Raw genomic sequence first — 27,292 nt, forward strand, 5'->3', positions numbered from 1 at the left:
ACGGCCAAAGGAGGCTCGGGCACCCCCGAAAACCCGAGGATAACCCAAAGGTGACCACGCTGTCACCCCCGCTCCGTCACTGTGAGGAATCCCCGTCCTCGCCTCGCGGAGGGTTGGGGACCACCCACGCCAGCCGGAGCATCCCAAAATTCGGCCGTGGAGCGATTTCCTAGGCGCGAATCCCACCCCTGGCTGTCTACAGACCCAGAAACCCCCGGGTACCCACGGGTAGATTGTGTAATTATGGATCGATTGTGTAATCATGGATATATTTAGGCAAGGGGGGTGCACACACCCGGACCCACACAGGGATGGAGGGCCCTGGGGCTGCTCCCACCCCACAGCGAGGGGCTCCGACCCCTCCAATCCCCCCCGCCCCACACCTGCTCCGGCCCCGAGGGGGCTGTGCCGGGGGGAGAGGCTGCGGGATGAATTATGCATCATGATGATGATGATGATGATGATGCCCGAGCAGCTCTGCCTGCCCGCCTGCTCCTTGCGCGAGGTAAAAGCCGGGGAGGGGGGGGGGGGGAGGAAAAAAAAAAAATTAAAAAACCCAACAATTCCCCGTCTCCAGGGAGCGGCGTGGTGGTTGGCAGCGAGCGAGGCAGCGCGCACGCAAGGAGGGAGGAGAGGGAGGAGCACATCCTAATGCAGAGATGCTGCAGTGGCTTTGGGCACACACATCCACCCTCGGCCAGCCACCAGGCGAACGCCGCCTCGCAGCCCAGCCCCCGGCAGCCGCCAGGCCCCGCGGGCCCCCGGCTGATGCCCACGCAGCCCTCCCGCCGCAGGTAAGCGCTTTGTGCCGCTCTGCTGCATCCCGGAGGGGTGGAGAGGGCAGCGGGTGGATCAGGGCATCGCTCCCACCTCGCGGTGCCTCCGCTCCGGCCGGGGGGACGCCGAGGGGTCCCGCTGGGCTCCGGGGGCCGGGGACAGCAGCCGGGGGTGGTTTGGACGTTCCGGGCCCGGGGAAGCAGCCGGGGGTGATTTGGGCGTTCCGGAGAGGAGCCGGGGGTGGAGTTGGGAGCAGGGGCGGCCGCGGCGGTGGCACTTGTGGCAGCGCTGCGTGGCCGAGGTCAGGGCGGCTGTCAGCAGAAATGTCTCTTACGGGGGGAAAAAAAAAAAAGGGGGGGGGGGAATATTTCGGTTCTCAGCGATTGTCGCGAGGTTTTTTTCCCGGCGCGTTCCGGCCCGAGGCACTTCGGGAGCGGGCTGGGGGGGTCGGGCATCTCCAGCGTGTTGGGGGGGATCCGCAGGGGCTTCTGCTGCCCAAAACTACTTCAGCACCCCCAGAAGGAGCTGGCAGCGCCCTGAGCAGCCCCAGAGTCTCCTCGCCAGGGAGGGAGCAGCGGGAACGCCGTGGTGTCCCAGTTCACCTTCCTGAGGGCAGATCCCAGGGGTGCTCCCACGGCAGATTTGGGGGTGCTCCGGGAGGATTTGTGTGTCTGGGGCTGTGCCACGGGCACTCGGGGCTGTGCAAAGCCGCGGATCCGCTCTCCCGTGGGCATGGGGGGCACCCCACAATCAGGGCACCCCTCTGCTCCCATTCCCAGGGGGATAAAAGCTGGGGAGGCTTCCTGCGGCTCCTTCTCGTGTCTTCAAACCCCCTGAGTTCTGTCCTCACCCCACCCACGCTGACCCCAAAACTCCCCCGGGCTGGCCCCGACTCCCAGCAGCCCCCAGCGTTATTCCCGCGGCTGGACCGGGGCGGATTCCCGGGAGATCGCGTCTCTCCCGGGAAACACCGGTTGCTGTGAGGATGGGAGGCAGCAGCCTCTGCATCCCGGAGCTGCGAGAAATCCCGAGGCTTTCCCAGAGCCCGAGCTCGGCCCTGCTCCTCCCAGGCAGATCCAGGAGGAATTCTGAGGGTGCAAAGCTGGAGCAGGTGTTCTCGCAGGAGATTTAGGATCAAGAAATGAACCTCTCCAGGCTGTGTATTTGGGATTTAGCACAGCGGCACAACCCCAAAAACCTCTTGCTTTGCTCAACAGAGGATCCCAAACTTTCCAGAAATAACTGAGCTTTCCAAGGGGTGGCTCAGAATTCCCAAAAACTCCAGAAAACGGGAGATGGAGGGGTCCTGTCCAGCCCAGCTGCACTTGGGCTCAGGTAGAGTGAGACAAAGGGTTCCCAACGCTCCTCTCCATCCCCTGATTAATTCCTCCAAAACTGAGCGGCCACTTTTATCCCTTTGGAATATTCGCAGAGGATTTGATGGTCTGGGTTAGGATTTTCTCCGCGGATTTGCCACAAATAAACCATAAAGGGCAGAAAACCCAAACCGTGCTGTTAGGATTTCCCACAGCACATGAAATGTCCACATTATGGAAAAAATGGGAATCTTTCCCACGGAAAAATGGGAATTTTTCCCATGGAAAAATGGGAACCCACGTGGAGCTGAGCCCACCTTAAAGCTGTTACAGGTGCGCTGGAAATGCCCAAAATCCAAATTATCCATGAAATACCTGAGGAGAGGCTGAGCCCTCGCGGGGTTTCTCCCGCCGTGGCACTGCGCCCCTGTCGCTGGCAGTGCCACCACGCCCAGAGGGCGAGGGTGGCAGCGCTGGGCACGGCGAGAGCCCCCGCAGCCACCTGGAGCTCCTCGCACCTCCGGGGATCTCCCGGCAGCTCCGGGAGCTGCCCCCGCCTCAGCCGCGTTCCCGGGATCGGGGCTGGCTCCCGGAGCCGCCCGGAGCTCGGGATGGGGTCTCGGGGAGCTCGGGATGGGATTTACAGGGAGTTTGGGATGGGGTTTTAGGGAGTTAGGAATGGGGGTCTCAGGGAGATTGGGTGGGGTTTTCAAGGAGCTCGGGATGGGGTTTCAGGGAGTTTGGGTGGGATTTTCAGGGAGTTTGGGTGAGGTTTTCCCCATCTCTCACGGATTTGTTCAACGCGGTTCTCCAGCTGCACAAAATGCTTTCCCTGAACGCAAAATCTCTGATTTTCCATGACAAACACCCCCGGTCCCGTTGTAAAATCCAGGATCCGTCTGGGATGATCCAAGGGAGGCGTCCCAGGGAGCACGAGGGACATTCCCAGCCGGAGCCGGCCGTCAATCCCAGCCCCAGCCCTGCCCAGCAGCCCTGACCCTAAATTAGGACATTTATTATCTACTGGACAGCCCGCAGAGCCAAAAAAAAAACCAAAAAAACAAACAAACAAACAAAAAAAAAAACCCAGGGGGGACCAGGAAAATCTGTTTAGTGCTGATCCCCAACAAGGCTGGGAATGTTTGGAGCCCGAACAACAAACCCAGGGGCGGGAGAGAAGGTTGGACACGGGTCTGGAGCATCCCAAGGAGCAAAACAAAGCCGGCACCACCGCGGGGAGCAGCTGCAGCTTCCCCTGAGGGGCGATTTTTAACCCCAGCGTCCTCTCGGCGCTGCTGCCCCACCCCAGTACGACCAGTACAAGCACCCAGCGGTGCACTGGGAGGGCTGAGGAGCTCCGGGAGGCTGGGGAAGATCCCTGGAGCCAGGCAGGGATCCCCAAAACCCAAAACCTTGGGAAGATTCTTGCTGTTGGATCGGGGCTCCCCTTTCCAACCCCTTCTCCAGGAGGTTTCCCGAGCTCCCCGCTTGTTGTTCCCGACTCCCAGGAGCGCTTCCAGCGGCGGGGAGGGGCTGGAGCAGGTGGGAGTTATTTATACCTGAGCCACATCAAAGCGCCGCCGCTCTGACGCCACCGGCAGCGCGGGCGGAGCCCGGGATAGTCCCGGCTTTAGGCTGAGCTCCGCGGAGCTGATCCAGGCCTGGAGAGGGCGGTGGGAAGGGGGAATGGGGAGTTTATTCTGGGGAGGGGGGCTCAGCTCTGTCCTCGCTGCCTGAAATCCCACCCGGCCCAGCGCCTCTTCCCGGGCGATCCCGCAGGAGCAGCCGGGATTTCCCGGGAAGAAGGAACATTTCCCGGGAAAAGGGAACATTTCCCGAGAGGGGTTGGCAGCACCGGGAATGTGCCTGTGGGAATATCTGTGACTTTAACAGGCACTAACCAGGATTTGGGGCCGGTATCACCTCCCGAATTCCCGCTGGAATCACTCCTGGGTGGATTTCCAGACTTCCAGCCTCTTTCCGGCTGCTCTGGGCTGAGCTTTGCCTTGGAGCTCGAGTCTGGAGGGGGAGTTTAGAGCGGCAGCCTGGCTTAACACCAGGCCCGTGCCTAGCCTGGGTGGAATTCCCTTCCCGATCCAAAATTCCCCCATCCCTGGGGGCTGGAGATCCATGGAAAAATCTCCCGGCTCTTTCCGCTGGTGCCCTTGGCTTTGTCCCCTGTCCCAAGGCTTTGGCTCAGGGCTGAGCCACCCCGGGGTCCCGAGATCCCACCGGAGGTGGCCCAAGCCCGGAACCCCCAGGAGCTCCAGCTCCAAACCCCTGGGAATTTTTCAAGGGATATTTGCATAGCTCAGGTTGGAATCCCATAACCTCCGAGAGGCACCGAGGAGAGAGGTGGGAACGGGCTTGTTCGGAGAGGGAAAAGATAATTAAAATATAATTAAAATAAAATATAAAATAAAATAAGAAAATGAAAATGAAAATGAAAATAATAATAATAATAATAATAATAATAATAATAATAATTTTTAAATGGAAACGCGCTCACTGCAAAGCTCAGATGAAAAATTCACTCTGCCCAGAGCAGGAAAGTCCCACTCATGATAAAATATTTATTTTTTTTCCCCCACAATTCGATTTTCCCCCCAAGCCCACCCCGCCCACTCCCCTTTCCATGTCCGGGGCCAAAGGCACCTCCCGGCTTTGTCTCCCGCACAAAGGCAGAGTTTGCTTGGAAAGGAAACTCCCCTGAGCCCCGGGGACAGCGCGGAGCTGCGACCCGCGGGGCTGCGGCCAATTATTCGGGAAAAGCGAGAGCAGGGAAAGAGGGAGCGGCCGGAGATCCTGCTGGGATCTCATCAGAGCCGGGAACAGAAGGAGCCAAACCTCGGCTATTGAGCCTTCTCAAGCCCGTTCTGTTCCAATTAAATACATTAACGATTATCGATTTTAAAGGATTGATTTTAAATGATCGGTTTTAAATTATCAGTTAAAATCATCAGTGAATGACCCGGCAGTGCAGACAAGGGGCTGGTGCAGTGTGAGAGCATCTGGCTCGTCCCATCCCATCCCATCCCATCCCATCCCATCCCATGGTCACAGAATCGCATCCCAAAGGACCAGAGCCAAAAATCCCCAGTCCCATTCCAACTAAAACCCTAGAAATATCAAAAAAAATCAGACTGATTTTATCCCAGCCGCAGCAGAGCAGTTTGGGTGGCGCCCACCCCTGGAGGGGAATTCTGCTCTTCCATTTCCTCCCGAAAATTCCAAATATTCCAGAAGTTGGTGGAGAAGGACAGGGACACAAAGGCCACAGCTCGGCTGGGACGGGGCACCCCAAAGTGGCAGCGGCCTCCGAGCTTGGAACAGCGAGAACAGCGGGAAAATTGGGAAAACCGGGAAAATTTGGAGCAGCGGGAACAGGCAGAGTGGAGACCCCCGTGCACACCCACCCAGCCTGGGCACGATGTCCCTTTCCAGGGCTGTCCCTTCAGGGCACAGGCGGGACAGAGCCCATCCCCGGCGCCTCGGGAAGTGACGGATCCGTGGGGATTGGAGCAGATCCCGGCTCCGGCCGCAGCAGGGGAGGAGCCGGGGCTGGGAACGCCATCTGCTCCCGCAGCCTGGGCTCCGCCGTGCTCCCAGCCGGGGACAGACCCCTCCTGCCAGTTCCCTTTCTGTCCCTTCCCACTGTCCCCTTTCTGTCCCCTCCTGCCTGTCCCCTGTCTGTCCCCTCCTGCCTGTCCCCTGTCTGTCCCTTCCCACTGTCCCCTTTCTGTCCCCTCCTGCCTGTCCCCTTTCTGTCCCCTCCTGCCTGTCCCCTCCTGCCTGTCCCCTTTCTGTCCCCTCCTGCCTGTCCCCTCCTGCCTGTCCCCTCCTGCCTGTCCCCTTTCTGTCCCCTCCTGCCTGTCCCCTTTCTGTCCCCTCCTGCCTGTCCCGTCTGTCCCTTCCCACTGTCCCCTTTCTGTCCCCTCCTGCCTGTCCCCTTTCTGTCCCCTCTGTCCCGTCCCTCTGTACCCTCTTTGTCCCGTCCTGCCAGTCCTCTCTGTGTCCCCTCCTGCCTGTCCCCTCTGTCCCCTCTCTGTCCCCTCTCTCTGTCCCCTGCCCGGCTCTCGGGGTGAGCACAGGGAGCAGCGAGCCCAGGACAGGGGGATGTGACCCCGTGGGCTCTGCCCTGGGAGGGGGTGACACAGTGGGACAGGGACAGGGACGAGGACAGGGACAGGAGGGTGCTGTTTGTGGCTCCTGCTGCTCCTCATCCTCACCTGGCAGAGCCGAAGAGATCCAGGCACAGGAAGAACCTTTGGGATTTTTCCACCGCTCCAAGGGTGATCCAAACCCACCTGAACAGGACAGAGGGATGTGGGACCCTCCAGAAGCGTTTTGGGGACACATCTTGTGGCTGGGGACAGGAGCAGTGCCCACAGCACCCCTGGCATGGGGTCCTGAGCCCTACCAGAGCAGGGACCCCCAAACTGCAGTTTGGGGTCTGTTTGGGGTGACAGAACTCCACCCCACAACCCCAAGCCCCTCTTCTGGTCCTCATTTGGAGTCTTCCTTGCTCAGGATGGGTTTGGAGTGTCCCAGAATTCCTGCAGGACCTGGAGCCGCCGACAGATCAGAGCCCAGAAAAGCTCTGAGAGGGGCTGAACCCAGAGTTTTCCTCTCAATCCATCCCTGATTTCCAGGAGGACAAACCCGTGACAATGCATCCGTTTGTCCCTCCCCAGCCACGCTGTGCCGGGACGGACACGATGTCCTCAACCTTGGGAAGGTTCTGAGAGTCAGAATCCAGGGAACATCACACGCCTGCCCTTTCCAGCTTTAGCCACGATCCCGAATAAAAGAGGCACAGGAGGAAATCCAGCCTGGCCCCGCTCCGGAGCGATCCTTCCCTGGGGAATGCTGCGGCAGAAGGAGCTGCCCCACTTAATCCCAAATGCTCCTCTGCTGGCTGAGTGCAGGAGATGGAATTACACTGATTTATCCCGGTAATGGATAGCGCCGGACGTGGCACCTCCTGCCAAAATCCACCCCTGACCTCCCCAAAATCCCACTGGAATCGTCCTCCAGAGGATGCAGCTCCGCAGTCAGAGCTGGGGGTGCTGGTCCAGGCAGTTCCTCCTCTCCCAGCCCCTCTCCAAACCTCCCTGAGCTCTCTGACTCTGCCTCCATGCTCCCGGATCGCTCCCAACCGCGGCTCCGGAGGGAAGGGATCGTGTGGAGCTCTCCCGGAGGTATCGATGACAGCCTCCATTAGCGGCGGTGACAGATCCCCTCCCAGGACACCAGCAGGCTCTCGGGTGGCTGTCAAAATACCCCGGGAACAGGGGAAAAACTGCTCCCTGTGGCCCTTCCCTAATTAGGGATGAGAGCAGGGCTCAATATCCAGTGCAGAATGTTCCCGAGCTTTGGAGGAGCTGGGGGTCAGGTCCAGGATCCACAGCTCAGGGTTGGATCCAGGATCAGGAGCTGGGGGTTGGATCCAGGATCAGAGGCTGAGGGTTGGATCCAAAATCCACAGCTGGGGATTGGATCCAGGATCAGGAGCTTGGAGTTGGATAAATCCAGGGAATGTCAGAGATATTCCCTGGATTTCAGAGCTGCCCCAAGGAGCCCTCACCCCTGGGAGGGAGGATGGGCCCAACCCCGAACCTCCTCCCGCTGCCTGCTCCTTATGGAAGCTGACAGGGAGTGGGTTTAGATGGGATACTGGGAGGAATTCCTGGCTGGGATGGAATTCCCAGAGAAGCTGTGGCTGCCCCATCCCTGGAGATGTCCAAGGCCAGGTTGGAGCCACCTGGGATAGTGAAAGATGCCTCTGCCTATGGCAGGGGGTGGGATGGGATTTAAGGTCCCTTCCCACCCAAACCAGTCCAGAATTTCACGAAAAACAACAAAATCCAGCTTTGCCCCTCTCTTTCCTGTTTGTTTTCAAAGTGTGAGGGGGAGAGGGAACAAAGAAAGCAAAGCTGCAGCCGGAGCCTTCCCGGGCAGCTGCCGGGGCTCAGCAGAGGATTCAGGCTCGGGAAACGGGGCTGGAAGCGCCGGAGCAAAAAGTCCCTGAGTTTAATTTGCAGCCGCTGGTGCAGGAACAGCTCCGCTGCTCCCGCCTCTCCCAATCCCCGGAGCAAGGGAACTGCGGAGATTTGGAAAAGTCATCTCATTAATTAGCGCAGGGCTGGCATCTCCTGCAACCCCACAGCGCGCCCGGCTCAAAGCTGTCCCTTGTCCCCAGGGCGGAGGGACAGGCCATGGGAACAAAGGGACAGTGTTGGCTGCAGGGCCGTGGGCTCGGGACGCTGTTTGGGGCAGGATTCTCGGTGACATCAAGTGACTCCATGTGACCGAGCCACTCCAGGGCTGCTGGAATGAGCGGCTTCTGCGTGGGAACACCTCCCGCCCCGCTGCTCTCCGTCCCCAAATTCCCTGTCCCTACTGCAGCTCGTGCCTCTCCCACCTGGAGCTGCCACCTCCCTCTGGCAGCGATTCCTCCCTCCCCGGCCGGGCGGGATCATGAAGCTCCCGCTTTATTTTGGGGTCTGTCAGGGAACAAAATCCCAGCAGGGCTGAGGGCGGCTGCCCCCTCTCTGTCCTCTCCTGCCTGTCCCCTGTCTGCCCCCCCTCTGCCCCCTCTCTGTCCCCTCCTGTCAGTCCCCTCTCTGTCCCCTCTTTGTCCCCTCCTGCCAGTCCCCTCTCTGTCCCCTCTCTGTCCCCTCCCCGTGTCCCCTGCCCGGCTCTCCGGGCTGGGCTCTGCTCCCGGCGCTGGGATCCAGCCCTCGGACCCAGACAAAACAAACTCCCAGGATTTTGGGGTGCTGGTAGCAACCCCCTCTCTCTGGGCGAGGACACAAAGAGCCCGGCTGGTTTCCGCCGCCCGGAGGGGTCGGGAAGCCAGGCTGGGCTCCGCTGTTTGCTCAGGTGCTGCCGGTAATGAGGGGGGGTTGGGAAGGGGCAGAGCATCCCCCGGGATGGGCTAATCCCTGCTCCGAGGGGCTCGGGGGCGGACAGATGGGCAGGGACAGGAGTGGAAGCAGCACCAGCTGGAGCAGGGGGGATGAGCAGCAGGAGCGGCCCGGGAGCTCTTGGCAGCATCTTCAGCTCCTCGCCGGGGCGTTCTGGGGAGGGCAGCGGGAAATGAGGCCCTGCCGGGCTCGGGGAGCGCTCCGTGAGCCATTTCCAAAGGGTTTGTTAACAAAGAGGGAGAAAGCAGACCAAAATCCCTGCTGGAGTTCCGTGGGAAGAGGTGCTGGGGGTGGGGCTGCAGAAAGAGCTCAGGGTTTGGTTGAGGGTTGATTTTTCGGGAATCTTTTGGGATCACAGGAGGCTGTGGAAGAGACTGGGAAGGCCATGAGGAAATGCCCCAGCACTTAAAGAGTTTCAGTTAAAGATTCCTTTGTCACAGAATCCCCAAATCCTGGAGTGATTTTTGTTGGGAGGGACCTTAAAGCCAATCCAGTGTCACCCCTGCCATGGGCAGGGACCCCTTCCTTTATCCTGGGCTGCTCCAAGCCCCATCCAACCCGGCCTGGGACTCTTCCAGGGATGGAGAATTCTGTCCCAGGGCATCCCAATCCTCTCTAGCCAAGAATTCCTTCCCGATATCTTCATTATTTTCACAAAACCCCAAATTATTCCTCCCTTCTCACTCCCCACCAATACCCGGTGTGCTTTCGCCTTGGTGTTTTCCACCAAAAACGCTTGGAGAGTTTATGGAGGAGGGGGGAAGAATGGGAAATAGCAAAGGAGGAGGGACAACAATTCCTCTCCCTGATTGTCCCTTCCCATGGGGACAAAAAGAGCTCCTTCAGCAGCTCCTGCTCCTCCGGGCACCGCTGGAATTCTGCCCTGGAGTGACTCTCGCTCGGGCTGGTGGCCAGCGGGAAGGCACAGCTGGACTGTGGAGCCTCTGGAACTGCAGCCCCATGGAATATCCGGGGCTGGAAGGGCCCCGCTGACCCCAGACTCGAGATCCTCTGGAATTGCAGCCCCATGGAACATCTGGGGCTGGAAGGGCCCCGCTGACCCCAGACTCGAGATCCTCTGGAACTGCAGTCCCACAGACCCCGCTGTGTGTTCCCCCCAGGGCCGCCGTCCCCACGCGCCCGTAGAGGCTCCGCAGGACCCGGCGCAGGATGGGCGGCACCGCCGGATTCATCCGCACTTCCCTGGCCGTCGGCACCTTCCTGGGTAAGAGATTCCCGTGGGAGCGGCGGGACGGGCTGGCGGAGGCGGGACATCCCCCGGGATTCACCGGGAATCTCCTGCCCGTGGGATGCGGCGCTGCTGAATCCCAAATCCCCGAGTGGTTTGGGATGGGCTGTTCCCTGTCTGTGCTATTCCCAACATCCCTCTGGGCCGGGAATGTTTGACACAATTTCCCCTTTCTAAACTCAGATTTAGGGAGGCGTTGCAGGAATTTCCTCCTGCCAGTGGGATCCAGTCCACTCCCCATCCTGCTTCTTCCAGGGATTCCTTGCTGGCCATACCCTGAAAAGGTCCCCCTGCTCCTGAGGGAGCATTTCTGGATGCCAGGGAGGATTTCTGGATTTCAGGGATGATTTCCAGATCTCATTGACCATTTCTGGATCTCAGGGAGAATTTCTGGATCTTAGGGACCATTTCCACATCTCAGGGAGAAATTCCAGATCTCAGGGACATTTCTGGATGTCAGGAACCATTTCTAGATTTAGGGGATGATTTCTGGATTTTGGGGATCATTTTCAGACCTCAGGGCCCATCCCTGGATCTCAGAGAGAAGGTCTGGATCTCAAGGACCATTTCCGGATTTTGGGGACCATTTCCAGCCCTCAGGGCCCATCCCTGGACTTAGGGGACTATTTCTGGATTTAGGGGATGATTTCTGGGTTTAGGGGACCATTTCCAGACCTCAGAGCCCATCCCTGGATCTCAGGGAGGCTCAGGCTGCTCCCTGCAGGTCCCTTTTCCGCAGGGAGACATTTCCTCTCCAGCTGAGACTGGATAATATCCTCCAGCCAATCCATCACCCCGGGCAGAGCCTGCTGGCCCATCCTCATAAATATCTAATTACCTTTTAATGTTCTCTGCATCCCCGAGGAGGCCCAGGCAGGGGGGAGCCCTGGATCCAGAGGCAATTATCCCGCTTGGAAATCAGCCTGACCCCGGAGTGGCCATGGAGCTGGACTTGGGGTCTCCCATCAACCACCTGAGCTCAGGAAAACCCCCCAAAAATCGCGTCCTGGGAAGCCTGGGAGGGTGATTTTCATTGACCTTTGGGTGGTGGTGCCACAGAGCTCTGAAGGCAGCTGGGACAGGGGGAAATCCTGGGAATATGAGGAGGGATCAGGACAAAAGGATGGAAGCGATGGGCGAGGCTCAAGGAAATGTTATGGAGTGGGAAAAGAGCCAAAACCTCCAAGTCTGGAGGGGGATTTAAATATTTAAAGCTTCTGAAGTGCACAGAGACCACTCTAAAGTCCCAAACTTTCCCCAGCCTTTGTTCAGTTGGGAAAACCTCTGGAAAACCTGGGAATCCAAGCCCTGACCCTTTGTTCCACAGAAAGCTGCTCGTTAAAAACATCCCAAAATAAAGCCTTGGTTCCTCAGAGAGCTGATCCTCAAAAATACCCCCACCCCCACCCCCCCCCCAACAAAATCCAGTTGGATTCTGGGCATAAAACTCCTGTAAAACCAATTTATTGCCCAGCTCCCCTCTGTGATCCAGGAGCTCCAGGGCCGTGCTCTGGATGTCCTCAGAAAAAGGAATTCAGCTTGGAAAACATTCCACCGAGGAAATTCATCCGTTCCTGGGCTCAGCACAAAGTGCAGACTCCTGCACACCTGGGCTTTCCAGGCCTGGCTCTCAGCAAATTCCTAAAAATATCCTAAAAAATAAGCCAAAAGGGAGGCTTTGGAGTCACCTCCCTGCAGCTGCTTCTCCAAATCTTCATTTTCAGGTGTTCTGCTTTCACCTGTTTCTCATGATTTTGGGGCTAGTTATCATTTTCCCTGATACTGAAGGTTATTCCAGAGGTATGGTGGGGTTTTTCCCGTCGTCCCAGCTCTCCCAGCTGGATGGAACATGGAAAATTCCCAGCAGGTCACTCCGCTCCTTTGAAATTCAGCTTAAAAACTTTTATTTTGTGCCTGTCTACTCCCTGTTTTCCAAATGCCAGAGCTCCAGGACAGATCCTGCATTGGCAACATTAAAAATTGGGAATTCTGGGGTGGCAGAATGGGCCCAGATCAGTCTCAGAAGTTCTGGGATTTAGCAGTTCTTAATTTTAACTTTATCCCCACCTCATTAACTGTTTAATTACTGCCTTAATTAACCCCTGATTTGTTTAATGGGCGAAATCCAAGCATTTAAACCCCAGCACCTTGGAAGTGTGGATTAAAATTCACCTGAACCCCTGGCATCGATTCCAAGTGGGAAAATCGATGCCTGGCACTGGCAGCCATGACCTTGGCAGGGACAAAGGGACAGCAGAGGGACACAGGCTCCAGGTGGGATCAGGAGGGAGGATGAGCCTGATTTGGCTTGATTGGAATAAAAAATCCCATGGGGAAGGGCAGGGATGGGAGTGGTACCAATAGATATTTTATTTGTTAAATAAATAGAAGTTATTTACCTTATGCTCCCTAATTAATCTCAAAATTAAAGCTGTTCGGCCTGGATCCTGTCACCGCCATCTATCAGAGCACAATTAACTCATCTATCAGCACTCAATTAATTCTTTCTCATTAATCCCCCATTAACTCATTATCGTTTCCCCACCCCCGGTCAGCAGAGTTTATTCCAGCTGGGACTTCCTCAGCACTGACCCAAACGGGAGAAGATTCCCAGCTTTTCCTTTAGGAGCAGAACCATCCTAGAAGGAAAACATCGCTGGCTGGGAGGGGAAACAACCCCAAACCCGCTGCTTTTCCTTCATTCCAAAAATCCCTGCTCGGCGCCTCTCCCCACATGGCACCAGGGACCATCCCGCGAGCTCATCCTTGCGGAGCCGGGATAATTGCCTGGAGCAGGGACACGGGGAGCAGCTGCTCCCAGCCCAGAGCCAATTACCAACCCTCTCCCATCCCATCCCATCCCATCCCATCCCATCCCATCCCATCCCATCCCATCCCATCCCATCCCATCCCAGGCTCCTCCCGGAGCAGCCAGAACGCGAGGCAAACCCTGGGAGCTGCAGGTCAAGGGCCGCCCCCACTGATCCCAGGCTGTTCCTGGCTGGAAGTGACTCTTCCATAAAACATCCTGTCCCGGGAATTGCTTCATTTAGGAGCGGCCCTGCTGGGCAGGGGGGGAAGGAGACAGATTGGCGTTGGCACAGTGGGTTGCAGACACTCATTAATTCAATTACAGAGCAGGGAAGGATCCCGGAGCTGGGCAAGCAGCTCGGAGCTTATCAGTGCTGGTGGCTCCTTCCCTGATAAGGGCCAGGCGTCTCCAGGGGGACGGGGACAGCCAGGACAGACGTGCTGGCAATTATCCCACCGGCTGTTCCTGCAAGAAAGAGATTTCCAGGCAGATTCTGCCTGGCTCTGGCTCGCAGTATTCCTTCCAGAGAACACCCCGGGCTGTGGGAGCTGTCCCAGCTCAAGCAGGGATGGAATGGGATGAGCTTTAAGGTTTTTCCAACCCAAACCAGTCTGGGGTTCTGGGATTCCCCTGTGTGAGGGGGGATCTGCTGGAATTTGGAATTCTGAGACACGAAGGCAGCTGGCACTTCCCGGTGGCACGTTGTCCCCAAAGGGTGGCCCAGGCATGGTGTGGATCAGGCAGGTGGGGCCTTTGTCCCTCTTGCTCCCCCCATTTTCAAAACCAGAGACAATTCTGACTCTGAACACCCCAAAAGCCCTTCAGGCTCATCCCAGCCACGGAACAGAATGGTTTGTACTGGTGTGTACTGGTTTGCTCTGGTTTCCACACCAGCAACAAACTGGTTTGAGGTGTCAGGAGCCAGTGGAGCTGCAGGGACAGAGGGGACCTGCCAGGTGCGTCCAGAGCCATGAAGATCCCGGCTGTCCCCTCTCCTCCCTCCCCCTGGAAAGTATTTCGGAAGAACGAGCAAGGCAAAGTCCGTGCAGGCAGAGGAAGAACCTCAGGGACAAGGGGTCATTCCCAGCTCCACTTGTGGTGTTCCAGGAGGTCCCTGCTCCTTCCTCCACGTGTCCCCAGGGACGCTGGTCCCTCTGGAAGGGCGGGAATGGTATCGGATGCTCGGCGGGAGTGGCAGCTTGTGTTCCCACAGCCAGGCCCGGGCTGTGCTGACAGATGGGGTGCGGTTCTCACATTGCTCCTTCTCTCCTCCTCGCTGCTGGGGATGCCCTACAAAACTGAAAAGGAGGATTTTTTAGGAAAAGCCAAGCGGAGCTGAGCAGGTTTTCCCCTCTCCCGCAGTTTGGTGCCAAGCCCAGAGCGGCACGAGGAGCTACGGGCCGGTGTTCGAGGAGCAGCCGTCCCACACCCTCTTCCCTGAGGGCTCGGCAGAAGAAAAGGTCACCCTGGCCTGCCGAGCACGGGCCAATCCTCCCGCCACCTACAGGTGAGCTCAGGGCTCCCTCTGCACCTGGAACGGGAGAGAAACATCCAGAATTCTGCTTCCTCCCCTCCACTTCTATAGATGGAAAATTATTGACTTGGGAATGAGATTCCTTGTCCTGTGAGGAGCTGAGGGAGCTGGGAAAGGGTTTGGAGAGTCCTGAGGGAGCTGGGAAGGGTTTGGAGAATCCTGAGGGAGCTGAGGAAGGGGCTCAGCCTGGAGAAAAGGAGGCTCAGGGGGAATTTCTGGCTCTGCACAACTCCCTGCCAGGAGGGAACAGCCGGGGGGTATTTGGGATCTTATCCCAGGGAACAGGGACAGGAGGAGAGGGAACGGCGTCAGGCTGTGCTGGGGAGGCTCAGGTTGGACACCAGCAGGAATTTCCTCATGGAAAGGGCTGGAAGGGGTTGCCCAGGGGGGTTTGGAGTGCCCATCCCTGGAGGTGTCACCTGGAGGTGGCACTGAGTGCTCAGGGTGGGGATCGGGCACAGCTTGGACTCGATGATCCCAGAGGGATTTCCCAAACTCAGCAATCCCTCAATTCTGAGATGTTCCACCCCTCCTGGGGCACAGCTCAGATTCAAATCCACTCCAGCTGAAAATCCACCAGGCCCAGCCCCATAAGCGTGGCCGTGAGCATTTATCCCTGTCCCTGCTCCGTTTCTTCTGGCAGGTGGAAGATGAATGGCACGGAGCTGAAGCTGGAGCCGGATTCCCGCTACAGGCTGGTGGCCGGGGATTTGGTGATCAGCAACCCTGTGAAAGCCAAGGATTCCGGCTCCTACCAGTGCGTGGCATCCAATTCCAAGGGCACCGTGGTGAGCAGGGAAGCCTCGCTCCGCTTTGGCTGTAAGTTTGGCACGGCCAGGTAAACTAAACACAACCCCAGTTAGGCTGGGCTTAAACTGAGCCTGCCTGGGAAAAGGCTGGAGAGAATCTCTCCAACACATCACCCCACGGAGAAATCGCTCTTCCATAGAAATTTGGAGTATTATGGAGAAAGCTAACAATATTTTTGGATCTCATTCTGCACAAACCCACCCGAGGAGGGGCAGAGAAAGCGCAGAGGTTCCTCCAGCTGTATTTTTCTGTCCAGGTTTCACTCTGTCTGTTCAGTTTTGCAGGAATTCTCGGCAGAAGAGCGGGACCCTGTGAAGATCACCGAGGGCTGGGGGGTGATGTTCACCTGCAGCCCCCCGCCCCACTACCCAGGTAAGGGGGACACATCAGAGCACAGGGTTCCCAGACTTTCTGGGAACTTCATGGAAGTAAATTTGGGGTTAATTCAGAGTTTGTAGTGCAACAAAGCAGAGGCAGGACTTGGAGTGTCCATGCAAGGACCAATTCCAGCCGGGAATTCCACTGGGTCCATCCCACCTGGGAGGACACAACAACCAGCGCAGTCAATTCCCTTTTCCTCCCATGGAAAGACCAATTTCAGCCTGGAATCCCACTGGGTCCATCCCACCTGGGAGGACAAACCTGTCCAGTTTATTCCTTTCCTTTTCCCCCCAGGTTTATCCTACCGGTGGCTCCTGAATGAGTTCCCCAATTTCATCCCGGCCGACGGAAGACGTTTCATCTCCCAGACCACGGGCAACCTTTACATTGCCAAGACGGAGGCCTCGGACCTGGGCAACTACTCCTGCTTTGCCACGAGCCACATCGACTTCATCACCAAGAGTGTCTTCAGCAAGTTCTCTCGCCTCAGTCTGGCTGCAGAGGGTCAGTGCTCTTGGATTGTCCCAAAAACGCCAATTCTTATGGGAAAAATCCAAATTAACAAACCCCCACAAAGCATTTGGGCCCCACAGCGCCCAAATCACCCTCCAGCCTCTCTTAAGAGCTTCAAAAACATGGATGGGCTAGGGTGGGAGGGAAGCAGCTCTCTCTCCAAGATTCCCTGTTTCCACTCCATCCATGGTGTTTCTCTATTTTTAAAGGATAATTCTGGAACAGGGAAAAGGGAATAAAACAGGAGGAAGGCCTGGATGGACATGGATTGGAGCAACCTGGGATAGTGCAAAGTGTCCCTGTCCATGGCACGGGTGGGACTGGATGGGCTTTAAGGGCCTTCCAACCCAAATCATTCCAGGATTCTGGGATTCTTGGGAATTGCGGAGCCCTGAGATGTTATAAAAGAGATTTTTAGAGACTTCAGCAAGAGCTGTCTGAGAAAGAAAATGGAACCTCTGCCCCCTCACCCAAACACACAAAGGGGTTGGGAAGTCACCTCATGGGTCCCTCTGCCCTTTGGGACCCCCTGGGTGGCATTTTGGTGTCACCCAGGTCCCCTGAGCGCTGTTTTCCCCGTGGCAGATGCCAGGCAGTTCCCACCCAGCATCAAGGCCAGGTTCCCTGCCGACACCTACGCTCTGACCGGGCAGGTGGTGACCCTGGAGTGCTTCGCCTTTGGAAAGTGAGTGCAGCTCCACACTCTCGGGATGCACTCCATCTCAGGATGGGGATGAGTGCACTCCATCTCGGGATGGGGATCAGGACGGGGATCGGAATGGGGAGGGAACAGCAGAACTTCCACACCTCCAATGGAAGACCAGAGATGGAAGGAAATAGGGAAAGGGAGGACCTGGCCAAAGCCAAGGCACAGCGGGACAGGACCGGGGTGGCGACGCAGGGACTGAGCTCAGCCCGGATTCACCGGATCACCTTTTCCACAGCCCCGTGCCCCAGATCAAGTGGAGGAAGCTTGATGGGCCGCAGTCCTCCAAGTGGATTGGCAGTGAGCCCCTGCTGCAGATCCAGCACGCTGGATTTGAGGATGAGGGGACGTACGAGTGTGAGGCAGAAAACGCCAAAGGGAGGGACACCCACCAGGGCCGCATCATCATCCACGGTAATGCATCCAAACTCATCCCTTATCCAAGGGGACACACCCAAACTCGTCCCTTATCCAAGGGGACACACCCAAACTCATCCCTTATCCAAGGGGTCGCATCCAAACATGTCCCTTATCCAAGGGGACACGTTCCAAAATGTGTCCTTCATCCAAGAGGACACATACAAAAACATGTCCTTCATCCAAACACGTGTCCTTCACCCAGGGAACACATTCAACACGTGTCCTTCTTCCAAGGGGACACAAACATGTGTCCATCATCACAGCAAACATCAGGGAACCAGGGAAGGAAGGAGAGTGATAAAAATCAAACCTGGCTCGCGCTCAAGATCCTCTCCAAGCCTGAGGAGCTTCCACCAGGGGTAATGATCCAGGCTATTGAGCAGATCTAGTCAAGCTAAAAAACTTAACCTGGTTACATCATCCTGATTCCAGTTCTTCCTGAAGTTCAGGAATGGCCCGAAGCTGAGAGAGGGACGGTTCAGAGGAGATATCAGGAAAAAAGTGTTTACTGTCAGAGTGCTAAGGCCCTGGCACAGGGTGGATGAGGATGGTGGCACAGGGGCTGTGGCTTCTCCATCCCTGGAAGTGTTTCAGGCCCGGCTGGACAGGACTTGGAGCAACCTGGGATGGTGGAAGGTGTTCCTGCCCATGGCAGGGGGTGGCACTGACAGACCTTGAAGTTTCTTTCCAACCCAAACCATTCCATGATTTGATGGTTCAAGAATGGTTGAATCTACTCTTAAGAAGAGAAACCAATTCCTCAGCCCTGGATTCCTCCCTAGAGCAGCAGGACCCGGCCATGCCTCTCACTGCACAAAAGGCCGGGGCTGCTCCTGTGGCAGATCCCGCTGTGCCAACGACTGTGCCGGCAGCGCTGGCACAGGGACATCCTTCTGCCAGCCTGGCACCGCCACCTCTCAACTGAGCTCCTTGGCTCTGCCCTCTCTCTCTTGTCCCCTGCAGCCCAGCCCGAATGGCTGGACGTGATCTCAGACACGGAGGCCGACATCGGGTCTGACCTTCGCTGGAGCTGCGTGGCCTCGGGCAAGCCCCGGCCCACGGTGCGGTGGCTGCGGGATGGGCAGCCCCTGACATCCCAGGTACCCCCCAGCCAGCTCTGATCCCGCTCCTCCAGCCCCAGCCCCTCCTCCTGCCTCGCTCCTGCATCCCCGCCTTGGTTCTCACCCTGCATCCCTCCTCCATGTGCCCCCATCGGGCTGTGAAGCGATGGCACCATCCCCAAATCCCCTCTCCTGGCGCTGCCATCCCAGCCATTGCTTCGTGCAGCTGCAGGGACTCACAGCCGGCCAGCAGGGAGGACAAACAGCGCCTCATGCCTGTCCTGGTGTCCTGGTGTCACCTGCACGTTGCTGCTCAGGTGTCTCGGTAAACAGAGCACGGTGACACGGGGGAGTGACCGCACAGACACAAAAACAAATCCTGCGTTTTCCCCCATGGAAAACCAGGCCACCCCGAGGAGTCTGTGACAAAACTCAACCCTGACCCAGCCGAGGACTGAGTTCCATTTTTTTTTTTGTTGTTGTTGTTTTTCTCATCTAATGGGTTCATCCTCTTGTTTGCACAGAACCGCATCGAAGTGAGCGGTGGAGAGCTGAGATTTTCCAAGCTAGTCCTGGAGGACTCTGGCATGTATCAGTGTGTGGCTGAGAACAAGCATGGCACAGTTTATGCAAGTGCTGAATTAACAGTGCAAGGTAATTCCTCCTTTCCCAGAGCTCTGGGTTCCAATGGGACACTGGAAAAATCTCTTCCTAATATCCTGATGTGATCCTGACATTGTGATGTCACAATGAGATAAGAGCGGGCAAAACCTGCTTTGCTCAACACTGAAATTGTTTCTGGTTCAACAAGACGCTGTACAAGCCTTGAAATTCTAAATCCTGTGTAAATTCTGTGTGAAAGTGGACAAAAAACTCCGTTTAGCCACAGGAAGTGTACAAGACACCCAGCAGCAGCACTATGACCTCTCTTCCACTACAAATTCCTCTCTTTTGGAGGAAAGAGGTCCAAAAAAAAAGAGTTTAGCCTCCATTCCACCTGGTTTGATGGATGGTGACTGGAGCTGAACTGCTGCCAAACTTGTTCCACCTTAGTCCAAAAGTTCATCTCCTCGTGGAGATGCCAAAGATAAATTAAAGGCCCTGAGCACCAACTGCTCAACATTAACACACCGAGGCCAACAGGTAAATCCTGACTCCATCTGCAATTCCAGGAGGAGTTTCAGGCAAGCTGGATGTCTGCGTTGGTCAGGATATTGAAGAGATTATCCTTGACATGTTCCAAAGCAGCTGTTGTTGTGTCTCTCAAAGACCTTGCACTTGTTAGGGTCATTCCCATCACTCCGTCCCACTCGTGTGCCACCTAATTCCTGCCTGGCAGGCATCAGGATCCACCCGGCAGCCGAGGAATTCCTCCCTTCTCCCGCTCTCCAGGCTCTGCCTCGCTTCTCTTACCGAGCCATCCAACAACAAATCAATTCCCACTCGCACTGCGCTGAAATTCCCCCCCAGGGCAGCGTTTCTAATCGTGCCTTAATCCTCTTTTTTTATCCCTGTAGCCTTAGCTCCAGATTTTAGACTAAACCCGGTGAAGCGCCTGATCCCGGCAGCCCGGAGTGGGAAGGTCATCATCCCATGCCAACCACGAGCAGCACCAAAAGCCACCGTGCTCTGGACCAAAGGGACAGAACTCCTGGTCAACAGTAGCAGGTAGCAGCACAGAGCCAGCTTCCACCTAGAAAACGTAGCTAAAATACTTTTTTTTTTTTTCACCAGAAGACTGGACTTGATGATCCAAATGTGCTGCTGCATCCCTGAATTTTCTTAGTCCTCTAATTTCTTCTTTAGCAAACTCCTACATGATATTTTCTGCCTGATTTTGTGCCCGGTTTCTTCAAAATCAGTGGAAATTCCCAGATGTCCAGCAGGAGCGGATCTTTTAACATTCCTTTGTGTGGCTCCTCTGCCTTTGCAGGGTGACGATTACAGCGGATGGGACCTTGATCCTGCAGAACATCAGCAAATCCGATGAGGGAAAATACACCTGCTTTGCCGAGAACTTCATGGGCAAAGCCAACAGCACTGGAATCCTCTCTGTCCGAGGTAGGGATGTTCATTTGGGGTCAATCAAGCAAGAAACTGCTAAGAATTATTAATGTGATGTTTCTCCTTTCCTTATATTCCCAAAAAACAGAGTAATCAGGGAATCAAAGTGATTTCAGTTGGAGCAGCAAAACTTCTGCCTGACCCACCAACAAACAGCCCTTGAGCAAAGTGTTTCCATTTCCTAATCCTTCCTCTTCCTCCTGTGAAGCTCCAGCTGTTGGAGAGGGATGAGGAGCGGGAAGGGATGGTTTGGATACTGGGATGGGGACGTTGGCTACTAACGATCCTTCCCACTCGTTGCCTGCAGATGCCACCAAGATCACGCTGGCACCATCGAGCGCCGACATCAACGTGGGCGAGAACCTCACCCTGCAGTGCCACGCGTCCCACGACCCCACCATGGATCTCACCTTCACCTGGTCCCTGGATGATTTCCCCATCGACTTTGACAAGTCCGAGGGGCACTACCGGCGAGCCAGCGCAGTGAGTCCATAGGGAATTCCGGCCCATCCAAAAGGGCGGAAAATTAATTCCATGCTTGTTGTTTGTGTGTTTGTGGCCACCAAAGCCGCTCTGTCACTTTGCCCAGAGTGGTTGTGAATTCCACATCCCTGGAAGTGTCCAAGGCCGTGTTGGATGGTGCTTGGAGCAGCCTGGGACAGTAGAAGATGTCCCTGGCCATGGCTGGGGTGGAATGGGATGGGCTTTAAGATCCTTCCCAATTCAAACCATTCCATGATTCCATGATCACTCCCCTCCTAAACTGGAGGAGAAAGGGAAAGGCCTGTGGATAAAGGCAGGCAGAGATCACTCAGTGATCCCTCAATGATCAATCAATGACCACTCACTGATCACTCAATGACCACTCAATGACCACTTAATGATCACTCAATGATCACTCAATGATCCTTCAATGGTCACTCAATGATCACTCAATGATCAAGCAGTGATCACTCACTTGCCTCTCATTGGTCACTCAATGGTCACTCATTGATCACTCATTGATCTCCATCCCAAGCCAAGCAGACCCAGCACAGCCTTGGCCTTGGCCAGCACTGGATCCATCCTGGATCCATCCAGCGCCATCACCCATGGGCGAATCTTTTCCCATCTCCCTCCTCTCCACCTCCACCACAACCCAACCACCCAAACCCAACCCACACTGAATTCTGGCTAGTGACTGGTCACCTTCTGGTGCTGTCCCCACCGTGTTCTCCCGTTGCCCTGCAGAAGGAGGCCATCGGGGACCTCAGCATCTCCAATGCGCAGCTGCGGCACTCGGGGCGTTACACCTGCACGGCCCAGACCGTGGTGGACAGTGCGTCCGAGTCAGCCACGCTCACCGTCAGAGGTAATTCCCTGTGGGATGTTTCCTTCTCCTGGCAAACCCAGAGCAATGACATGGCACATGCCATCAGCTGCTCTGTAACTACCACACACCAAATAATTCCGTGATACAGCCGTGATGGGTTTTATTTTGACCTAAAACTTGGGTTTGATCATCTCAGAGGTCTTTTCCAACCAGGCTTAGGAGCTTTTCCAGAGGCTAAAGCTCTCAGTGAGGCTTCCCAGCTTCCAGAAAAGAAAGGCCCAGTGTGAATTTAGGACTTGCACAATGCACAGAGTGATAAATCTCCAGATCTTCCATGTCAGTGACACATTTCCCATCCCCCCAGGACCTCCAGGCCCACCCGGGGGGGTGGTGGTGAGGGACATCGGTGACACCAGCGTCCAGCTGAGTTGGAGCCGTGGCTTTGACAACCACAGCCCCATCGCCAGGTACCTCATCGAGGCCCGGACCCTCCTGTCCAGCCAATGGAAGCAGATGCGCACCAGTGAGTGTCCCCACGGTGGCACTGGTGACACACCGAGGCCACCGGCCACCAGCCAGTCCTGGCTCCGTGCTGCTCCTTGCTCTATTCCCTCCTCTCTGGTGCTATTGGATTTTACAGATCCCATAAACATCGAGGGCAATGCAGAGACAGCACAGGTGGTGAACCTCATCCCCTGGATGGATTACGAGTTCCGGGTCTTGGCCAGCAACATCCTGGGAATTGGGGAGCCCAGTCTGCCCTCCAGCAAAATCCGCACCAAGGAAGCAGGTGGGTGTGGAGACAAGCCCAGGTCCCTCTCCCCGCCCAGGATGGTCCCAAGGGATGAATCATCTCCTGGAGAGCTCCCAGAGCTGTGGCCACCACAAGATTTTCCATCTTTTTGCCCATTTCTGTGTCAAAGATGCCAGCACTACATCCAGCTGGGAATGTTCATTCCATGTCCAGCTGCTTGGACAGAAAGGATGGGAGAACAGCAGGAGAACCGCTCCCAATCCACCAAATGCAAACCAGCTTCCTAAAAAAAATCCCCTCCACATCCCTGCTTTTGAGCTCCATCCTTGTCCCCTCGGACATCAAGTCCTTGTCCCATGCCCCTAAATCACCTGGTCAGGCACAAGCTGGAATTCCAGACAGCCCAGTCCATTCCTGGGAGCTGTCCCGCCTGGTGTCACCGGTGTCACACCGTGCTCCTCTCCATCGCTCCCACCTCCTTAACCCAAACTCTGCTTTTTTTTGGGACCTCACAGCACCGACGGTGGCACCGTCTGGGCTTGGCGGCGGTGGAGGGGCTCCCAATGAACTCATCATCACCTGGACGGTGAGTTGGGAACAGGGAAAGCACCAAGGTGCACCCACGTGGCATTTTTTGGTGGGCAAATCAGCTCTGCCATCCCAGTTTGGACACAGGGTTGAGCCAAGGGCTGGTTTGGATGGAACAAGCGCACATTTCCTTTGGGAAATCAGCGTGAAACAGGGTATTTTACAAGGTAAATTTTACAAGGTAAAAATCTATTTAGATTTAAGTGAAATGTGCTTCTTTAAATTATTAGTAACTTGCTAGCATAAGTAAAATACACTCTTTAGTCTACTAGCTCCACTGCGCTTGTAAAACCTACCTCAGCTAAAGAGAAAGAATGCAAATTTCCAAGCTAAAGAGATAAGAGAGGCCCCTTAAACTTTAAAGCGAAGACAAAAAAATCCAAAGCTGAGTCTACAAGAGATGAACAAAGTGACCAGAGAGTTCTCTGTACAAAGACTAATTACAAGCTGTAACACAAAACCAGTAAAATGACCAGTAAAAAACACAGGGTTGAGCCAAGGGCTGGTTTGGATGGAACAAGTGCACATTTCCTTCAGGAAATCAGCGCCACCATCCCAGTTTGGACACAGGGTTGAGCCAAGGGCTGGTTTGGATGGAACAAGCGCACATTTCCTTCAGGAAATCAGTGCCACCATCCCAGTTTGGACACTGTCCCAGTCCCCCTTGGCTGGGGCTTTGCAACACCTTTGGATGCGGGATTGAGCCAAGGACTGGTTTGCATGGACCAAGTGCACATTTCCTTTGGGAAACCAGCACCACTGTCCCAGTTTGGATGAGCCAAAGCCCAGTTTGGACGGACAAAGGCTCTCTCTCTCTTCCCAGCCGACACTGCGGGACTACCAGAACGGGGATGGCTTTGGGTACATTGTGTCCTTCCGGAGGAAGGGCAGCCAGGCCTGGCTGAGGGCACAGGTGCCGCACGCAGAGTCGCTGCACTTTGTGTACCGCAACGAGAGCATCGCGCCCTACACCCCCTTTGAGGTGAAGATCAAGGCCTACAACAGGAAAGGGGAGGGCCCCGAGAGCCTCACGGCCATCGTGTACTCGGCAGAGGAAGGTAAAGAGCAGCAGGAGAGCTGGGGGTGCTCACCTGGCGAGGAGGAGGCTCCAGGGATCGCTCAGAGCCTCTTCCAGGGCCTGACGGGACTCCAGGAGAGCTGGAGAGGGACTGGGGACAAGGGATGGAGAGACAGGACACAGGGAATGGCTTCCACTGCCAGAGGGCAGGGATGGATGGGATATTGGGATGGAATTTTTCCCTGAGAGGGTGGAAAGGGGCTGGGATAGAATTCCCAGAGTAGCTGCGGCTGCCCCTGGATCCCTGGGAGTGTCCAAGGTCAGGTTGGACGGTGCTTGGAGCAGCCTGGGACAGTGGAAAGTGTCCCTGCCACGGCAGGGGTAGCACTGGATGAGCCTTGAAGTCCCTTCCACTGAAACCATTCCACGATCCATGCACAGACTCAGAATTCCCCGTTTTGCCCAACCCACTGCCTTTCCTCAGCCAGACCTCTGCAGATCTGTGTCCGTCCAGGAGCTTGGACGTTCCTTTGGCTCCTCTACTCCTCCAAACTCTCAGAGTGATGATTCCCTAAGCCCAGAGCTGCCCCACAGCCTCGGGGCAGACACGGATCCCAGAGCTCACAGCTGTGGCCCTGCTTGTCCTCCTAAGTCCCTAAATCCCTTCCCCTCACTCCGTAACACAACACCAGCTGTCTGCCAGGGGATGATGCTGCGGGAAAGCCTTTTGTTCAAAGTCAGGAGAAGGATTTTATTCCTGTTTTTCAGAACCCAAAGCGGCTCCCTACAGGGTCATTGCCAAGTCGGTCCTGTCCTCGGAGATGGATGTGTCTTGGGAGCCTGTGGAGCAGGGAGAAATGACCGGAGTGCTTTTGGGATACGAGGTAGGAGATTCCAATGGGAATGGGAGACCCTGAGAGCCCAGCAAGAAAAATTCCCCCGGGTTATGTGAGGTGAAAGGAAACAGCATTTTGATTCCAGAGGTGGGGGATAATTCTCACCACGTGGTTCTAATGGAGCTGGCACTGCTCTCTCAGGAGAGATTAATGGGAATCATCCCATTTTTCCTGCCTGCATTTCCCAGGAAGCCGTGGCCTCATTCCTGGGCACACACAAAGCAAAGTACACAGAAACAAACACCCAAAGGCCCTTCAGGGCAGGCTGACTTGGGATTTGCAGATCTCTCCTTCCTAAACCTATCCTGTCCTTTTCCATGCAGATCCGGTACTGGAAGGACGGGGACAAGGAGGAGGCGGCTGACAGAGTGAGGACAGCGGGACTGGTGACATCGGCTCACGTCACCGGCCTGAACCCCAACACCGACTACCACGTGTCAGTGCGAGCCTACAACCGGGCAGGGACGGGCCCCCCCAGCCCCGCCACCAACGTCACCACCACGAGACCTCGTGAGTGAGCCCTGACCCCTCTGCTTTCCGCAGGATCCCCCCAGATCACCCAGACTTTGATCGTGGTGCTCTTGTTTGATGTCCTCTGGGTGCCCCACAGCGGTGACAGCTCAGGGGATGGCTGGGACCAGCACAGCTTTCTCCTCCCTCATTTACCCAATCCCTGTCTGGTTTTGCGTCCCTCAGCACCAAAAAGGCCACCTGGGAACATCTCCTGGACTTTTTCTGGCTCCACAGTCAGCATCAAGTGGGACCCCGTGGTGGCCAAGGCAGATGAGTCGGCGGTGACGGGGTACAAGGTACGGCCAGCGTGGCTGGGCTTCTCCTGGACGTGATCCAAGGAACTCATAGGGAACAGGAGCTCAGCATTCCCTCTTCCCACAGATGCTCTACAGGCAGGATTCCCACTCGGCCCCCACCCTGTACCTGGCCAGCAAGAGCCAGATCGACATCCCCATCCCTGAGGATTTCACTCACGCCTTCGTCCAGATCCGGGTGACCGGGCCTGGTGGGGATGGGACCCCGGCAGAAGTTCACATCCTCCGGAATAGCGGTACCCATGCTCCTCCGGCCACACCCAATCCACTGACCACACCCTTCCATGTGCTCCTCCAGCCAACACCTGCCCCTCTGACCACACCCATCCATGTGCTCCTCTGGCCACACCCAATCCACTGACCACACCCATCCATGTGCTCCTCCAGCCAACACCTGCCTCTCTGACCACACCCACTCCACTAGACACACCCACTCCACTACCACACCCACCAATGTGTGCCTCTGACCACACCCATCCATGTGATTCCCTGACCACACCCACTCCTCTGGCCACACCCACCCCCTGTGCTCCCTGACCACACCCTCTCCATGCCCAAATTCTCCTTTCCAGGTTTCTCCAAGGCCCTGGAGCTCACCCACCGGACACCTCCTGTCCTTCCCTTCCCAGCAGGAGGGCTCAGTCACACCCCTCCCATCCTGGCCACAGCACGATCCCAGTAAATTGTATTTTAAAATCCCACTCTCCCTTCCAGGGCCACGGGAGAACATCCTCCCGCAGTGTTTTAGGCTGATACTCAAATTGGTCCTTTCTGGAATTGTTTTTTCCTGGAATCAGCCCTTGGTTCCCCTGTGCTGTTCACTCATAGGAATTCCTGACTCTCCTTCTCCCCACTCCTCTTCCCAAATTCAGTCCAGCCTGACCCAACTTTCGGATTTGCAGCCTCGAGACCCCACAACACCCAACTTCCCAAGAGTTAAGAGCTAAAAACTATTCAAGTTTTCCACTAAGAGTGAGATGCCAGCTCTGTGGGGCTGCAGCTCCAGCAAACTCCCTAAATCCAGGGGGGAATTCCCAGTGCCCAAATTCCTGTTCCCAGCATTCCCAGGAGTTTTACCATCGTCAAACACACAAAAAAACCCACAAAACCTCCCTCAAGTTCCCCGTGGTGTCTGCGCCACCCCACAGCCCCATCCCTATTCCGTGTTTTCCCAGGGACGAGCATGATGGTGGAGGACTCGGGGATGAGGCCAGCGCCACATGTCATGGTCATCACCACCAACTCCCTGCTGCTGGTGGCCCTGATCAGATCCCTGGAGCTTTGAGCGCGCCCCGGACGCGGCTCCGGACATGGCTCCTCCCGAT

General features: G+C 56.2%; 1 protein-coding gene across 1 annotated transcript; it reads left to right on the forward strand.

The window, feature by feature from the left end:
• The first annotated feature begins 634 nt into the window (after positions 1–634).
• On the forward strand, positions 635–27,258 carry CNTN2 (contactin 2). The gene is made up of 23 exons (XM_068173244.1): positions 635–794; positions 10,144–10,247; positions 14,446–14,590; positions 15,261–15,436; positions 15,704–15,799; positions 16,103–16,312; positions 16,907–17,006; positions 17,266–17,441; positions 18,411–18,547; positions 19,033–19,162; positions 20,026–20,176; positions 20,442–20,569; positions 20,880–21,055; positions 21,803–21,923; positions 22,249–22,407; positions 22,525–22,674; positions 23,154–23,224; positions 24,050–24,284; positions 25,013–25,128; positions 25,464–25,650; positions 25,837–25,949; positions 26,035–26,203; positions 27,143–27,258. The coding sequence occupies exons 2-23, from the start codon at positions 10,193–10,195 to the stop codon at positions 27,250–27,252; spliced, it is 3,111 nt and encodes a 1,036-aa protein (XP_068029345.1). The 5' UTR covers positions 635–794; positions 10,144–10,192; the 3' UTR covers positions 27,253–27,258.
• Positions 27,259–27,292: the final 34 nt, after the last annotated feature.

The sequence above is a fragment of the Anomalospiza imberbis genome, chromosome 26, assembly GCF_031753505.1.
Source record: "Anomalospiza imberbis isolate Cuckoo-Finch-1a 21T00152 chromosome 26, ASM3175350v1, whole genome shotgun sequence".
NCBI lineage: Eukaryota > Metazoa > Chordata > Aves > Passeriformes > Viduidae > Anomalospiza > Anomalospiza imberbis.